The sequence below is a fragment of the Poecile atricapillus genome, chromosome W (genome assembly GCF_030490865.1).
Source record: "Poecile atricapillus isolate bPoeAtr1 chromosome W, bPoeAtr1.hap1, whole genome shotgun sequence".
Lineage (NCBI taxonomy): Eukaryota > Metazoa > Chordata > Aves > Passeriformes > Paridae > Poecile > Poecile atricapillus.
Window position 1 is genome coordinate 16,984,548 of NC_081288.1, and position 18,543 is coordinate 17,003,090.

The window sequence follows — 18,543 nt, forward strand, 5'->3', positions numbered from 1 at the left end:
CACCTAGGACAGTTTTAAGACAGCCACACTAAAAGGGAAGTTGCACTAGTCTCAGTCTTGAGCTGAATCTGAACGAGCACCTCAGACTTATCACAGTGCATAATAAGAATAAACACACTGTGACCTGCCTTCACTCAGCTCTCCATGGAGGTAAAGCCAGACCTGCCAACACTCAGCTCAAGCCAAACCCAGACTGCCCAGAGCACTGAAAAATGCACACCCTCCACAACATGGATACAGCTTCCTGACCCACTTGGTTTCCCAGAGACAGCCTTCCAGCCCTAGGCTGTCTTCCTTAACAAGGCAGTGCAAAGAAAAAGTAACTGCATGTGGGTAAAAATCTTCTAAGAACTCTTAATATGTGGAACACGTGGGTGAAAATGCTCTGCCTTACCAAATGGACAACAGCATTAACTCCTGTATCTTTTACAGCACTGACAGGAAGGTAATTGCTGGCAATTATAATCAACTCAGGATGATTTGAACTCAGTATCTTTGAAGTATGAAGCTGACATTTCATTCATTATGTGATACTTAAGTTAACATCCATAGCAATTTAAAAAAAAAAGTAATTCTGGCTACCTGAGAGCTCATTAAATACCCAAGATTAAGAGAAAAAAAAACAACAACCTTCAAAATAGAGGTTAGAGTTCACATTACTCAGATTTCTTAACTCATGCTATATTTTGCAACCACAGGTATGAAATACCAAAGAAAATAAAGAGTGAGAGGAGTCCAGTCCTAGGAAGAAATACCCACAGAGACTCCATTGAAGGTCTGCTGAGTTCTACAGGCACAGCCATCTCTTCCTGCCTTTACCAGAACTGAAGCCATAGTTCATTACTGTTATCTTGCTCTCAAAAAGAGAGTATGCAGGAGTTTATCACAACCTGACAGAACAAAGCTCTCAGTCATCACTTCATACTTTCAAGTGCCTTTTTTCCAAACTCCCTGAGGTACCACACCTATTTTAGAGCTGTGTTCTAAATAGGTGAAACAATGTGGAAGTTTGGCTGAGGTCACACAGCAACATGTGGCAAAACACATCCAGCAGTCCAAGGTCCCTCTTGGTGGGGTTACTGTCACTAAATTTCTGAACCAGAAAGTTTATATGATCACATCATAGGATCACCACAAAGCACAGATTTCTTGTACTTATTATCCCTCTTAAATTCACTGTTTCATTTGAATGAAATCTTGGGGTTGAAAAAACGAAAGTTCTAAGCAGATCCTTAGCAGAGACAACTCTTACTACCCCAGCTTGCTCAGAGCCCCATCCAGCCTGGCCTTGGACATTTCCAGGGATCCAGGGGCAGCCACAGCTTCTCTGGGCAGCCTGTGCCAGGGCCTCAGCACCCTCACAGGGAACAATTTCTTCCTCATATCCCATCTAAACCTCCCCTTTGTCAGTGTGAAGTCATTCCCCCTTGTCCTGTCACTATACGGTTTTATAAAAGAAGTGGTTTGATCTTCCCAGATACAACTCTTGGTTGAGCCTTCAAATGCTCTAACACATGTGAGACAGCACTGACATTTTGATAAATACACTCCATTTATCTTTGAGGAAAAATACTCAATTGTAATTAAAAAAAAAAAAAATTCTAATGGCTGCATTTGTTTAATTTTAAAAAGAGACAGCTGTACTTCTTGTTCAGTGAAGTGACACTCATATTCTCCAGCCAGAAGCACCAAAATCCACAGCACTATTTAAAGCAAGTCTGCCAATTCAATTATTTGCCACAGAAAATTGCAGGGAGGAGGGCAGAAGGTTTCTTCTGGTAAGAAATTCAAGCTTCATGTCTCTAGACTGAAGTATTCTCTTTCTAGGAAACAAACATATCATTCTGAGTAGAGGAGATGTGTTCTAGGCTTCAGGGGTAAAAGAAATCACAACAAATGCAATAAAAATTGTCATGGGGCTGGAAGTGGGAAAGCAGCACTTCTGAAGGAACAGGACAAGTGTACTTGTGACTGCACTATTTGTCACCACATTCCTTTGGTGATTTTTTATTTTTCATGTTTGAATGGAAAACATCTAGTAAAAGCCAATTTAAAGAAAGTCTATAGTTAAACTACATTTGCCTAAACCATCAGCTAAAATGATTAGCTCACTTTGTTTTAGGATACATTTGCTTTTCCCATCGCTATTAAAATGATTTTTTGAGAGGTGCCACTATGCTCACCCACATTCAAAACAGACTTTGTCTGCATTCATCAACCATCTCATCACACACAAAGCTTAAAAGTATCAACACCTCTCTTTTTACTTTTTTTCACTTGTCCAAATTATGAAGAGGAATCAAAATGACCAAACAACGTTTCTACAAAGCCATTTTGGTTTTTACATAATGCACAGAAAACTTAGCGGAGAATGCACTGTCAAATGCACATTATTAAAAGAGACAAGGATATTCTTGGAAAAATTCATTTCTCCTGGCAAAAATATTTTTAAAACAAGACTCATGCTTCTCTATTTAAACCGTGTGCTGAAGTGTATTTTTGTTTTGGGGAGGGCTTTGTTTCTCATGATGAAACAATCACTTCTCTTATTTGTATTAAAAAGCCAAGTCTTCTTTGTCACTTGCAAACAGCTTGAGTTAAAAAGAATATAAAGCAGACCTAGATAAAACTCATAAAAGGTAGTATCGAGTGTTCTTCAAGATCCCAGTGAGAGATGATTTCACTCTCTGGAAACTTGTAACTGAATAGTTTTATGTCTGTCTTGAACAGCATTCCAGTGACCCGCCCTCCAGCTAAGGCAATTCCAACTCCTTCTAAGTACAGATACAGGCAATTTTAGAACCCTAAGTTATAACCAACCAATATTATTCTCTCTTGCATTCAATAAATTACATACATATTTTTTAAAATAAGCTTTGTTGGGGCACCAAAGGACACAATACTCCTTTTTTTTTTTTTCCTTTTTTTGTTTTAAAGAATGAGAGGGCATTTGAGATTGATATTTAACTTCAATCCAAACAAATTTTTAGAAAAAAGGAAAAAAACCCACAACCAACCAAAAAAAACCCTATAATTCTTCCTTTGGGTAGCCATTTCCTGTTCTGCAGTGATCAAGAGATGGGCAGCAGGGGAAAGGGAAGAAACTCACAGTGCAAGAACAGGTAACACAAATGTTATTTATCAGGAGTAGAGCCCCAAAGAGACTTTTTACTGGAAGAGCTCCAATTATCAAGGAATCAAGGAGCATTAGATGGACAAGTTAAGTGACAGAATGCTATGGCCAAAGGATTAGACACTAAATATGAGACAGAACCTCTTACAAAGGCTCATAGCCCAGCAGAACTTGATTTTTTTTAATGCTAAAATAGCCCTAGAACATAAGAAAAAAGAAAATACCCCAAGAAACTTGTGTATCCTGAAGTTGTTACTGAATTTTCATGACATGGGGGAAGAATTGATAAGTGCAGAGATGGAAACCTTTTTGTTGCTTTTATCACAGCAGGAGATCAAGAGACAGGGCCCTGCATTTGATCAAGTGACAGCAAAAGGCACTTTTTAAAATACAAGAAATTCCATGTACGGACAACACACTGCCTGCCAGGGTGAGTGAGCACTGCTACAGTCAGGTCTCCACACTTGTGCACATTCAGAACCCAACTGCCCCCCATTCTGAGCAACCTGTTCTGCCTGGCCCCGCTTTGAGCAGCAGAGTTAGATACTGTCCAAGTGTGCCTTCTAACCACAGCTCTGTACTAATTTTGATTTTCCTTTATTTGAAATACAGGACAAAGCTTTATTTTTCACATGGCTAGAATAGAGGCAGCTTAATTTGTCCATGAGAAGCTTCTTAACTCTGGATGTCTTAATCCAGGTATCTTTGGTTTGTGCTTTCCTGCACAAGTGGCTATAAAATAAGCCAGTTTGCAGATATTCTGGACTCTGCACTTGAAGAAAATAATATATTTCTTTCAATTCACATTTCAGGCTCAGTGAAGAAGACTGTGTTGTATGCTTTAAGTCAAGGACCTAGTAATAAACTGTAATGCACAATAAAACAAAAGGAGCATCTCACAAACTTTACAGACAGACAAAATAATCATGAGTGCGGCCAAGTTATGTGACCGCTGAAGGAGCCAGACTGCAAAGTGGAAAATCCCATCAGAGCCAAGCGAGGAGGAAGCCAACTAAGACTGCCTACTTTCTACCACCAAATGTCAGGTGAGAGCTAGAGGGATGCATTTTCATAGATTCCCTTTCAAATTTGAGTGACAATTACTCCTGGTAAGCTGGGACCTACAGACAAACCACAGGGGCAGCCAGATGGCTCTGTCCTGATGAATGGCCTGACAGGAGGGCTGGGAAAGCCCTCCCTGCCAAAGACATACAGGTGTAATTTATATGGTGCTTGAGACTGTCCTAGCTGGCCCAGTGAGAGGGGAACTGCTCTGGCGGTTTTCTAGAGAGGGTATTTGTCTTGGGAAGGAATTTCCAAAGGATTATCTTGATTTGGCTGTGTTTGCAGCTGAAATTTATCTCAGCATGGAAGCAGAGTCGCCTGTCCCAGACAAACTGGTGACGTGTTACAGAAGTCAGCAGAGCTGACAAAACCTGTGTGTGTTTCCAGCACTGAGGGAGTCTTTACAGAGTTCAGGCTAACAACTGAGGGTACAGAAGAAAACCCAAGGAGAAATTACACAGGAGAACATTAAATTACTGTCTAGAACTGTGAGTCTGACATTTCTGTGGGAGAAGGGAAAGGAAACAGAATGAAAGGGATGCTGAAAACAAAGTGAAGAACAAAAGTATCAAAACCACTTTATTATTTCTAAACATGTGTCGCTTAATCATGACTAGAAAATGATCATGCTAGCAGAATTGTTTCTCAAAAAACCTGCAGGCAGAAAATGAGATATGGAAGCAACTGATGAACCAATTACCAATAAGCAAAAAGCTTCAACTAAATCAGTAAAGAAACATTTAATAGTTTAACATCAACTACAAGATTTGAGAGAAAAACTGACTTTCTACAATTTTTAAATGAAGCTTTTAAAGGTATTTGGTGCATATAGATAAGCACATGCCAGCATTTTGTTCAATCCTCTTAAAGTATAAAATAAATAAGTCCCAGTCTTTCATTCTATTAGATGTAAGTAGATGGAAATTATGTTTAGAAGTTTAACATTTAAATAAATAATCATCCATTTCAGAGAAATTGATTTTGTGCTTACAGGGAGACTAGCTTGTTGACATTCATAGGCCTAACTCGCTTTTTATTGAGAAAATTATTATTTTCAAATTGAGTCAGACTGCTAATACAATTTGCAAAACTGCTGGCATACTAAAAAATGCAGAAGCTTGCCTTTAAACTATTAACTTTAGGTAAAACATAGGTTTTACCTAAAATTAATAGTATGTATTTACCTAAATTTAAATAGTATGTAAAGCAAATTATAACATTTTAGTGAAGAGTAAGTATCAGCATAAGAAATACTGACAGGATGAGGTTGAAGTTCATTCAGGATGCTCGTAATCACTGAGAAATATCTGACAAGACTTTCCTGTGTTGAAGCCTGAAAGATTTTATTTTTCTCTTCTGAACTGTTCAGCAAAGGGCTAACAGCATGGAGACTTCCAAGTTACCCTTTCATGAGCAGCAAGTTATGTGGCATGCAATAGTCAGAGGAGACCCTAAAGGATCTATTTAATTGATCTATACTACTCCAAATATAGCTAAAGATACTTAAAATGGGTATAATTTCAATGAACATCATTAGCTAACCAATTATATTGCACTCCTTTTATATTTTCTTTGGTACTCAGAATATTGGCAGTTTAGCACCTTCCTTAGTCCAGGCTGTATTTACAACAACCAATGGCAGCATAATTAATATTACTTAGAGAATAAATTTTTACTGAAGGAAAAGTTATAGATTTTGAAATGTTTCTTTTCTGTCTTTTCAATCTCTCTCTGGCAGGTGAAAAAATCCAAGACTACAAGTTTACACTGCAAGATTATCCCACCGTGCATTGCATTTTCTGCTCTGCTGGTACCCAGTGCTCCCCCACCTCCCCTGGGTTTAGCTTCACAAAAAAAGCTTCACCCCACTTCCCACCTTGCAGTACTCACCAATGGCCTGAGCAAGGGCTATTACAACTTCCTGGCATGTTGTGACTTCGGTGACCCCACACACGATTCTCTGCACTCCATCCACCCATACTTTGAGCTCCATGGTTCACCAGATCATCCAAGAGCCATGAATGCAAATCAGTCAAGTCATTCTTGCAGCTGCACCAGGCACAATGCAGGTGACTTCCCGCAGCAGCTGGAACAGAGAAAAAGCCTGGTGTTTAGAGCAAGGAATCACCAATTTGAAAAGTTGACAATTTCACTTTGACGTCTATCAGGTAGGAGAGCCAACACAGCCTCCTTTCTTTAAAAACAACAGGAACCATACATCCACACATTTTGAGGGCAGAGTGGCTGGAAAGTTACCAGCAGGAAAGGATGTGGGGTGCTGGTGAACAGCAGCTGAACGTGAGCCAGCTGTGCCTAGGCAGGCAAGAAGGCCAGTGGCACCTGGGCTAGATCAGCAATGGCGTGGCCAGCAGGACCAGGGCAGTGACTGTCCCCCTGTCATGGGCACTGGTGAGGCCTCACCTCAAATCTTTGTCCAGTTCTGGGCCTGTCACTTTGGGAAGGACATTGAGGGGCTGGAGCGTGTCTGTGGAAGGGAACAGAGCTGGGCAAGGGGCTGGAGCAGTTCTGATGAGGAGCAGCTGAGGGAGCTGGGAAAGGAGCTCAGCCTGGAGAAAAGGAGGCTCAGGGGGACCATTCTGGCTCTCCACAGATGCCTGGCAGGAGGGAGAGCCAGGGGCAGGTTGGGCTCTGCTTCCAGGGAACTGCCTCAAGCTGTGCCAGGGAAGGCTCAGGTTGGATATCCAGAAGAATTTCATCATGAAAGGTTTGTCAAGTATTGGAAGGGGCTGCCCAGGGAGGTTTGGCATCTCCATCCCTGGAGGTGTCCAGGGAATGACTGGACGTGGCACTCAGTGCTCTGGGCTGGGTGACAAGGCAGGGATTGGGCACAGGTTGGACTTGGTGTTCTTGTCCAACCTCAATAATTCTATGATTCCATTCTAGGATCCCATGCTTTAACCATGTCTGTCTCTTGTGCAGACTTACCCAAAGTTTCATTACAGTTTATTTCCTAGAATTTTATGAGTTGTTACAAAAAGAGCACCCAGAGAAATAGTACTAAATAAACAACTCCAGAATAAACTCATAACTATTTCCAGTAACAGGTGCCCCTATTCCTTTATATGCTGCCTGAATGTTTCCAGGGACTAGTAAGGATGCTTTAAGTGTTTGTTCAATAATTTCTAGCAGATGGAGCTGTAGAAAAACAAGGGGGAAACATTTTTAATTACAGCCGTCCATGAGAATCCAACTTTTGTCTCTCAGCAGAAGCAGCTGAAGGTTCCTATTCCCAACAAACCCATCCATTTTGTACCAGAACCCAGAAAGCAAAGTGAGCAGACAGTTTGCTTCTCTCTCCCTCTAAAACAATGAGATGCATCAGGGGAAATGTTGTAGGGGTGGTTTAACCCTTGCCAGCACTGTTCTGGTTCTGTGAGAAACCAGATGTTGTCTAATGTATTTTCCTAGGTTTTTCCATAGGCACTGCGATGATACCAAGCAAAAAAAATTCATAGTAAACCAAACAAAAATCATTGCCTTCAAAAGACAGAACATTCCCTCAAAAATGAAACAAAAACCAAACCACCAATAATGATGATTAAGTCTTAAAAAAAACCCCAGAAACTAACAAGAAAGCAAACACCCAAAAACCACCTACAAACCAACCAACAACAAGAAACCAAAATCAGATAAAGAAAGCCTAATGAAACAGCTGGGCTGCTTAAGCAGCTGGAGGGAAAATAATCAGTGATAACATGATAAAAAAAGCTCCTGTACTCAGGTAATCCCATATGGATAAAGTGATAAAATTAAAGACAGTATTTTTTAAGAATTAAGTACCAGGAAAATGGATAACACAGGGATGAAGTAAAAGAAATCTGAAAATTATTTAGGGGAGATTAGTGAAGACAGGCAGGGTAGGGTTACACGAGAAGCATGGAATCTGATGATGCTGATGGATTGAATGGAACTGCACCACGTGGAAGCAGAAACGGTGCACAGAACACTACTCAAACATGTAGTGCTGTTCACATTTACAGTCTAACCAGAGCTGCTCTCTCCTGTGGATGTGAACATCTCTTCCTGCATCTAAAAGATGCACCACTGCAGCCCCCAAGCTAAGGGGAAAAGTGACTTCCCATCTACAACCAAACAGTTCACCCAGCAGATGACAAATACTGACACATGATGCAGAGGATACCTGGAAGATCCTCACCTGACAGGCTGGGGCAGCAGCAACCTCAGAGCCTGTTAGAGCCACAGGGGTCCCACCACACCAACAGGATGAGCTTTCACAGAAAAGCACCCAGAAGTAAAGTCAGGCCAGCAACCACCCCAAAATCCCTACCCAAAGCTACCTGCTCAGAAGTACATGTAAAATTTGTATGTAAAACCAGATCTGAAATAGACTTGCACACTCAGTAGAAAAGTGATCATTTTTAAGAATATCAGCATATACAGAAATAGTCTTAGACATGAACAAGCACCTGAAAACCCGAAGAGGTTTTGATAAACATTTTCCCACATAAAGCTAGGTAATTCAAAGAAAACATTTATCTGCACAAGCATTAACCATGTACAAACACAGAAACACTTCAGTCAGGTTAACACCATTTTAATGTACCAATAAACTAAGCAGAAGAAAATATTTTACCAGCCTAAAACACAGCAGTGAGTGAAGAAAACACCTCACAGGCCTCATCTGTGACCTCTGCTATTTATTCTTGGACCAGTTGTCTTCACAAATAAACATACCTCACATTCCAAGCCCAGCTGTAAGGAACTTTATTAATTAACTTAATAACTTGCTGAGGGTTGAACAGTTCAGATTTCCTGGCACCAACCAAGCCATCTCTCCATGTGACAACGCACACGTCAGCAAAGCATCCGACAGCTCTAATTGTTTTTCTGTCTGTCAACATCCAAAGTATTATCTCAATTTAGCAAGCCAGCAAATGCATTTTTCCCCCAGTCAGCACACAATGTACAGTCTTGTGCTCAGTGCAGATCAGGTTTGGTCATTTGTTTTCCTACAGTCTGTCTTTAAAAAAAGCAAAGACTAAAGGGAAGCATCATATAATAAGGAAATATTTGCTGACACTTCCAAGTTTGAAGAAAGCATTCACCAAAGCTGCAAATGATCTGAACAAAGTGCCTTTGAATCAGCTCAAGCTCAGGGGAAACATCCCCATTCATTTCTTACAGGACAAATAGTTTTAATAGGCTAAATAAGATAAAGAATTTGTGGTATGTACATCCCTCAGACCAACAGGCAGGGCTGAATTAAAGGAGTGTTTTAATAAAAGGGCTGCAGGTGGAGTCCCCATCCCTGGAGTTGTTCAAGGAACAACTGGAAATGGCGCTCAGTGCTCTGGTTTAGTTGACAAGGTGACGATCAACCATAGTTTGGACCCAATGATCTCAGAAGTCTTTTCCTCCATGAATCCGGGGATTCCATGTGCCCCACAAGTGTTCACAGGATTCCTTTGGTACCTGCCACTAAGAATATACATCAGAAATGTATGATCTCTGTGCTGAAATCATTGTGCCTCATTAGAGTTTCTAAGCAAAGCTCATCTGTAGTAAGTTAAAAAAATAGATCTAGGACTTGTTTGGTTTCTAGGATTGTGCAGAAATTCACAGAGAGGTCTGAAAACCAGAATTTTTTTCTGGCCATGTGCTTATCTCTGCTTCCCAAATAGAACTCTGCAGCACCTTTTTATTAACCTTTGGTTTTCCTTCATAGGTATTTGGTTCTTTATTTGCTGACAGTTAACTTTCATACCAGTAAAAGCTGATTTGCCTCCCCCACTTAGGGTCATCTGAGAGCCCCAAATATATTTTTCAACCTGACATCTGTGCCCAGAATGCATACTGTGCTTTTATGTTAGAGGAGGCAAAATAAGCCTTACCTCTATTACCATGCAAATCTCTTTCTGAAGACAATGGAGGGGTTGGGGGGTGGGGGGAGAATCATCTTACTTCAGGTTTCTCAATCCCATAAATTCAAAACCAGTTCACCTTATGCATAACTTATTTCAGCAATGACTGGGAATAGGAATGCAAAACTAATTTACTGAGAGGCACACAAGCCAAAGCACGCCTGTGATCACAGCTTTTCCTCAGTTTGTCAGCCACCAGCTCCACAGCCACACATAGTTCTGCTTGGAACCAAGCACTGGAAATCTGGCATTCCACTTCTTTCCCCCACTTCTCCATGACCTTGGCTGAAACCTCCTCAATTCCCTTCTTTACCATGAGTTAAGCATTTTCCCAAAATTCCCCTTTTATCCTAATTGGCTGATGGTGTCTTACTTTTTCAGATATTTGTTCAGTTTTTAAACATAAAGAAAATCCAGCATATATATCTAGATAGATATATATATATGTACATACATACACATACAAATATATATAGCATATATTATGCTTATATTATGCTATATTTAGCTACCTCTCCACAACTTGTTTACAAAATATAGAAAAGGCTGAAGCTTCACAAAAGACATGCTGGATCAGACTAAGTGCAAAGGATTTTTCTAGCATTTAATAAGAAACAATATTCTAAGCAGATACGAGCAAGACATGTTGCCAGAAGCACCAAGTCACAAGGAAACCTGAGAGGTAAAAATTAAGATGGCAATTTCACCTCATTTCTACTTTTTAGAAGGTTCAGACTACCTGAAAGCATCATGCACCTCAAATAAGGACTAAAATCCTACTGCAGCAGAATTTTGACCAACCAGTTCAGTGACTGTCTGTAGCCCCAGCAAGGAACCAACATGTTGTTAAGCACACTTGAAAGTCAGGGTGCTTTCATCTGTAATTAACAATAACCAAACATCATTTGGAGTTTGGCATTTACCCTTTATTTTCCATTCCCTGTGCACTATGACCATGTTGTGCTCCTTGTTTTTCCTTATTATGACACCAGGTAGGGCCCTGGACAAACAGACAGCTTGTTCTACCCATGCTATGAGCCATTAATAAGCAAAATTAGTGCCAATAAGTCTTGATTGGAAAATACCAAACAAATGAGCACAAAGAGGCCAGTCCAGCTACCCAGAAAGAGTTCATAAACCATCCAGAAGAGCATGAACAGGGAGGCATTTGGAAGGTCTTCCCCACCAGAAGAATCCTGGTAGGGAGCCAAGTAACATGTTTCAGATGAAGTTAACTGCAAATACAGAATTGGCTACTGGAAATAACCTCCCTATTACTTACCAAGAAGCCTCCTCCCTTAGACTGATGAAGAAGAAATACCCTACAAGATATGCAGCCTTCCATCAGTAAACAAACAAAAATATTTCATGGCAGGTTGAAGTAAAAATATCAAGTGAAAGTTTTTGGCGGGCAAAACTTTTATCTGAAAGGAACAGGTTGTGGGTTTGAAATCAGCCCATGCCTTTGGAAAAAGAGTGTTTACACTGAGGTAGCATCCAGCATTTTTTCGTGGGACTAACCCTCGTGGAGGTTATTCATTTGCTATTCCAGAAGAATGCTCTGAGATAATAAGCACTGATTGAGACAAATAAACCAGAGGTCCCACAACCATGAAGACAGAAGTGTTGAGAACAAGCTTGAGAGAGTTTAAGACCAAGGAATTTTTCTCCATGAGACTGGCCAAATGATGGTCTGACATCTGTGTCAAACAGGCCAAAATCCTGATGCCACAAGTGATATCTAAACACACACAACACACACACACACACTCCCCCTCACCTGAGAGGACAGCACAGCACCAACACAGTTTGTACAAGCATTGACATGCAGGCAGTTGTTTCTGGCAGCCAAGGCTGCACAAAATAATGCCTCTGGATAACCCAAAATTCCCCAAGTCACAGTTTCCCAGACAAATCACCAGTTGACTTCCATCCAGGAACCCTCAGCTGCCTTGAACAGGAACTGCTGCTTGCACTGCAATTTCTCCTGCTGCAATACAGCTAACAATTTGGTGGGAAAAAATGAGGGAAAGAAACATTGTTCTGAAGCACAAATGCTGCAACTGGTATTTTGCCTAATTACAGAACATTCCCAAACTCTCCCTGAGCTACAATCTCTCCTTGAGCTGCAATCTTTACAGCACAGAAAAAACAAATTGTCTCTTCTCTTTGTATTGGTGAGAATTAGCTAGAAGGAATTAATTTGTTTTCTTTTAGGGATGGAGGAGTGATAGGAGGAGGTAAAGCATTCAGCCACGCTTTTTGTCAGCTCTTGCAAAGATACACTTTGTTAGTGGCAACTATTCACTTATTACCTGAAATAATTATTTCACCTTGAAAACTTTATTTTTGTCTTCACTATCTTAATTCTAAGACGTATCTCTGACTTCAGGAAGCATGTTAAACCTTTAGGACTTCTTCCTGCACAGTGTTTTAATCTAAATCAATCACATGTGACAATCTGAAGAAACCAGAGAAACCACTTAATAAAGATTTAACTGCAGCACAGCACAGCACAAAACATTCATCTAACTTGGGATACAAGTGATGACATAGCTACAAACCTTCACAATTATGAACCGTGTCCAAAATTCTCATGGCCTTCATAGAAAAGTGAGTTCCAACCAGCTGTCACAAACACAGATTGATGGCTGGAGTGATAGTACTCCTATCACAGTCTGTAACACTTTGGAGCTACCAGGCTTGACCCAACTGTACTGCAAAACATTTTCAAATCCCGACAAAATATTGGGAAGAAAATAAGCCAGCAGGTGAGTCAAAGAGACAGATGGCTTACTGAAGTTCCTTTGTATTTGGTCACTGCTGAGAGCACAACTTGCATTTTTAAACAGTAAGTTTGACATCCTTGCACTTGAATTAATTCAACAGGAACAAACAACTCTGAAATTAATACTCTCCTTTCCTTAAGATTAGATTTTAAAAAAAAATCTGAACTCCACATGGACTAGTGTTACAAAAACCCAAGGGTGTTTTGGAATTGGTAACAGCACTCAAGTCAGAGTTTCAAGGAATCTTGCTTCTATTAGATCTCAGTCAGGGAGTTTCTAAAGCAGAAATTTAAAAATTTAAAACTTAAGAGAATTATATTGAGGATATGTACCAGCAAATCAAAACAATATCTGATGCAGCACTTCTTTCAGCTCTTGAGACAGGAGTTACTGTGATACAAGGCTGAATTCAATTCAAGCAGTCTTACTCACTAAATCCCAAATCTGAATGTGCTTCAGGATTAGGACTGAAGTATCACCTTCATTTTACATGAAGCACTCCTTTTCTTCATTCTCAAGTTTAGCTACTATCAAACAAAATTGTCAGTATGAAACATCACAATCCTAGAGAGGCAGGATTGAGAGGATTCATCCTAGAAAGCCCCACTGGTGACCAGTGTTCTAGGAAGGGCTGGATCACAGAATTACACAGTGGTTTGGGCTAGAAGGGACCTTAAAGCCCATCCAGTTCCAACCCCTGTCATGGGCAGGGACACCTTCCACTATGCCAGCTTGCTCAGAGCCCATCCAACCTGGCCTTGGACACTGCCAGGGATGGGGCAGCCACAGCTTCTCTGGACAACCACAGCCTCACAGGGAAGAATTTCTTCCTCATATCTAATCTAAACCTCTTCTCTGTCCCTTGGGAGCTATTACCTCCTGTCCTGTCACTCCAGGCCCTTGTCAAGAGTCTCTCTCCATCTTTCCTGTGGCTTCCCTTCAGGCACTGCAAGGCCACAATGAGGTCACCCCAAAGCCTTCTCTTCCCCAGGCTGAACAATCCCAATTGTTCCCTCAGCCTTTGCTCCCAGCAGAGCTGCTCCATCCCTCTGACCCCCTTGGCCAGTCCCTCATCTGGACTGGCTCCAGCAGGATAGCTGGTGGCAGCACAGCAGAGGTTCAGACAGCAGCTGGGACAGATTTATTCTGTGGTAGAGGAATATCCTTTTTCAAATACATTAGCCAATGAGCCTGCACTGCATATAAATGCTGTGACAAACAGCTCAAAAAAAAAGTGTGTGTTAAACAAACATCTCCTGATTCATCATCTCAATCAACAGGCAGATGTTTACTGCACTGTAATGTCTTTCAAGTCATGTAAGTATTTGTGCCTCATTAGTAGCAAATATATAGTGCATTTGAGAAAACAGTTTTATTGCACACCACTTTATTAATAAACAGCAGTGTTAGGTGGAAGTCACATCTATACATCTCTAATATGGTCTAAGTAGTGTGTGGGAGTGAAAGAAAACAAAGAGCAGAGAAATAAGTAAGCTGGTTCATTGCAGGGGAAATATTTATACAAAATCTACAACACACACACCTTACTTCAAAGTTGCCTTAGACCTCGAGATGCCCTGGGTTCAAAGGAGACAAAATAGGTCACTCTCCAAATTGGTTCCAAGGAAGACACAGCTCCACCCATTCAACTCTTCCCCTCTCCCCTCGCGGCTTGTCCACAAACACTCACGCCCAGCTGAGAGACTGAAGACATTCGTGGGTAATTGCCAATATTTACACTAATGAGGCAATGAGCTCATCTGCTCCCTTTTGGCAAGAGCTGCATTAACTCTTAGTTTTGTAGGGCTGAATCTTCTTTACACTTCAGCCCACATGCAGCATTTGCTTTGCCAGTAGACTACAGCCACCCTGAGTCTCAGCTGTCAGAGAGGTGTTCCCTGCACCTCAAATGTGAGTTGAAGGCAAATTTAAAAAAAAAAAAAAAAACAACAAAAAAAAACCAATAACAAAACCATTCAAGAAACTTGTTACACTTACCACATTTCAAGACATGGACCAAAACATAACACCTTCCTCTACTTTGTGGTGAACCTTGCATACAAATGAGCCCATTCCTCCCCTTCCAAATTTGCAAGGATGAAGGATGCAGGAAATAAAATACATCCTGCAACTGAAATCTACTTAAATTTGAATTAATAGAAGTTTTAAAAGTCACTCAAGCACATGATTTAAAGCTATGGTATGACACAACTACTGAAATCTCACTGTAATGAAATGCAATTTCTGAAACAGAAACAAGGTGAGGCACTTTCACCTTAAGCAACATAACTGTTCAAAAAATTATAATCTCAAAGTTTTATTCAGTGAGCAGCTACATTATTCATTAAACATTACCTAAGAAATTTCAAGTTGCTCTCCTGGCAACTTAGAAAAGTCTGCAAGACAGAATAGAACTTATTACTACGAGGAGTATTTAAACAGTTAAGCAAGATAAATAAGTGGGGGGAACCCATTACTTTCTAAAATTTACACTTGGCTGTGCTTACTTCCATATTTCCCCAGGCACAAAAGAACTTCTTTGCTTCTTCTATTCTCTATTTATAGGACTCAGCTGGATCATTTAAGTATTTCCCCTCTCTTGACAATTGTGAGCATGGCTAATTTTATTAGAGCAAAATCTGAGGTAATCATAACACACAGCAATAGCTTATGGGCTGAAATACTTAAAGTACATTACTTAATTCATGGGATCATGGAACAAGTTGGGCTGGAAGAAGTTCATCTCATTCCCATCCCTCTGCCATGTACAAGGACACCTTCCACTATCCCAGCTTGCTCAGAGCCACATCCAACCTGGCTCTGGACACTTGCAGGAATGGGGCAGCCACAGCTTCTCTGGGCAACCTGTGCCAGGGCCTCACCGGGAACAATTTCTTCCACATATCTCACCTAATTTCCCTCTCTTTCAGTTTGAAATCCCCATAGTTTTCAGTCCAATTCCCATTTCAGAACAATTCCCATAGTTCTGTGGCAGTGCCACAGGCAGCTCTAAGGTCACCAGCTGGCCACACTGCACAGAATGGATGTGGAACCAAATTCTACTTCAGGAGGTGAGGATACTTAAGTTCTCTATTCAGCTAATTTTAGGGAAACTGTTACAAACTTCATACTTTCTGAACTACTAATTCTCTATAAGTTTTGCTGAAACTCACCTAAACTCTAAAACTCACCGGGAGGAGTGAGAAGTGCAGATTTGAACGTCATAATAAATACACTTCCCCTTTGAAGGCTTATAAAGATCACATATCACACTCATAGAAAGACCCAGCAAAGAGCTCTTCAGGAAAAACATGATTCTCTGCCAAAATACTGACAGCAATTAACAGAAGTCACAGCCAGCAATGCCAATAGAAAATAGATGTTAGGTCAAATTAAATATGGCAAGCGAGTGAAAAAAAGTTTTCATTTTCCTGCTCCTGCCTTCTTTCTCCGTGGCAACAATTTTTAAACCAGCACAACTTTCAATGTATTAATTTCCCTCTGTATTTTCAGACAGCGTCTACATTTTGCAGTTTCTGAGATAGAGCCTTTCACTGCTGGCCATGCAGTCACAGGCTTTCATCTCAGCTCCTAATGGCTACATCTTCCTCCTCACTGCACCCTCAGCAACCCCATTGTGTCCATTTGCCCAGCACAATGATGTCAGCACAGAATTCTGGAGTCAGCAGACTTGCCAAATGCAGGCAGGGCAAAGCAGCTCTCCCCTTTCTTCACTTGATCCATTGATTTTCAGGAAGTCCTTCCACACTGATCTCTGCCCTTCTTATTCACTTCTTGCTCAGTTTACCCAGTGAACTCTTTATGGCTCACTCACCATTCACCTCAGACATGCACATGGAAGTGCAACTCACCAAGTTACTGGTTAAATCTCTTTATCCTCCTTCACTCCATTCTTTAACTGCACAGCACCTACCAAATCACCATGGATCTGCAGGTGAGACCCTACTGCTTTTCAGGCTGATTGAGCTTACTCTATTCGCCTCCACAGCTTGGGCTGGGTGCACCTTCTCTTTGGGGGTTCTGGTGCCTTTCAGAGAGGCCAAGACAAGCACAGTTTTGCTTTAAAGCGCTCCTGAAAAAGCACCCAGAAGATGGGCAACATAATCAAGACCTTCTGGAAGTGCACTCACCCCCTCCAGAAGGAATTGTATCATTATTCCTCCTGTCATGGTGGGTCTTCACCATTTTTTCTGAACTTGTGAGATGCCTGGGGTGCCAGACACTGGTACTGAAGAGCACAGAATTATTAACATTGGAAAAGATCTCCAAGATCATTGAGTCCAACCTTTGACCAATCACCGCCTTCTGAACTAGGTGCCACATCCAATTTTCATTATAGATCTCCAGAGATGGTGACTCTACCACCTCCCTGGGCAGTACCTTCCAATGCCTAACCACCCTAACCATGAAGAAATTCTTCCTGAAGCCTCCCTGACATAGAGCCCAAGTTAAACAAAACAGCATCTCAGCACTGCTGCATGGATTGTTGTGATGAACTCTCTGGGTTATCATCACACTGCTTATGAAGGACAAAGCCCAGCTTGCATTTCTCTTTGGAAGCAGAAAAAAAAACCCAAACCAAAAACAAGAGATCTGATTAGGACATTTTTCATTTCCCCTGGTCTTTCTTACTTGAAAACAGCCCAGTGACTGTGGATTCTGTTTCTCCACAGAAACAGAGGAGAGGCTGTGCAGTCTGAAGAGCCACTGGTAGCACTGAGTAAGTTAATAGACAGGGTTAAGGATTTAGAACTGTGTGAGGGAGCTTAACAAAAACAGCCTGGCCAGTATTCTTTTAAGTAAAAAGTGGTTGCTGGGATTTCTAATCTTTACTGATATGCAGCTATGGAAATGTACAATACCAAGTAACATCAGGAGGCCAGAATGGCTTATTAAGCACAGTTACCTAGCAAGCAATCCAAATCCTAGAAAGAACTCAAGGGGAACTGCCCACACAAAGTTTGTGCTAATCAGAAGATAGTAAGCAAATAAATACCTGAAAATGTGCAAAATTTAAAGCACTAACAATATGCTTTAAATGATAAAAATGTCCAAAACATAACATTATATTAAAATCCAACTACATGAGTCTCCTCAGACCTAGGAAAGGTTATATGAAAGAAATCCTAAATTATTGTTTATAAAATTCTTATTTATAAAAGTACAAAGGCAGACTTAGAGAGTGAGGTAAGCCAGACATTCACATTTCTCTTCCTATTTAGTTATTAATTACTTGAATATTAACTTGCAGGTATTTGTAAGATTTTTTCAATTTGACAAATGAGATACATTACACTTTGTTTAGCTGCTATTTTTTCTTCCTCACTCCAAGATATCAAATACTAAACCATGTTTCCTTAACAAATACAATTCAAAACTTTATTTCTTTAAAGCCCAGATATTCTCATACTTAAACATTGTGCAACTGTCCTTTGTAGGAAGCAGTCTACAGAACTGCCAAACCTACATGGAACAAAGAGAAGAGATTGTATCAGAATGACATGCCTCCAAAAAGCTGAGTTTCTTTCCTGCCAGAGAGAGAAATGACTAATATGCATTGCAATTAGTGCAAAAACAATACTATCTTTGCAGTTCCAGGCTGGGAAAAACTACAGTTTGATGTTTACACAGC

General features: G+C 40.7%; 1 protein-coding gene across 4 annotated transcripts in view; it reads right to left on the bottom strand.

Moving 5' to 3' along the window:
- LOC131591904 (ras association domain-containing protein 8) overlaps nucleotides 1-18,543 on the bottom strand; it is a 72,960-nt gene that overhangs the window by 14,181 nt on the left and 40,236 nt on the right. For all 4 annotated transcript variants that reach the window (XM_058863017.1, XM_058863019.1, XM_058863021.1 and 1 more), the window contains one exon: nucleotides 6,089-6,284. In XM_058863017.1, coding sequence (XP_058719000.1) covers nucleotides 6,089-6,191 — 103 coding nt within the window. In that variant the 5' untranslated portion in view covers nucleotides 6,192-6,284. The remainder of the gene's footprint in view (nucleotides 1-6,088; nucleotides 6,285-18,543) is intronic.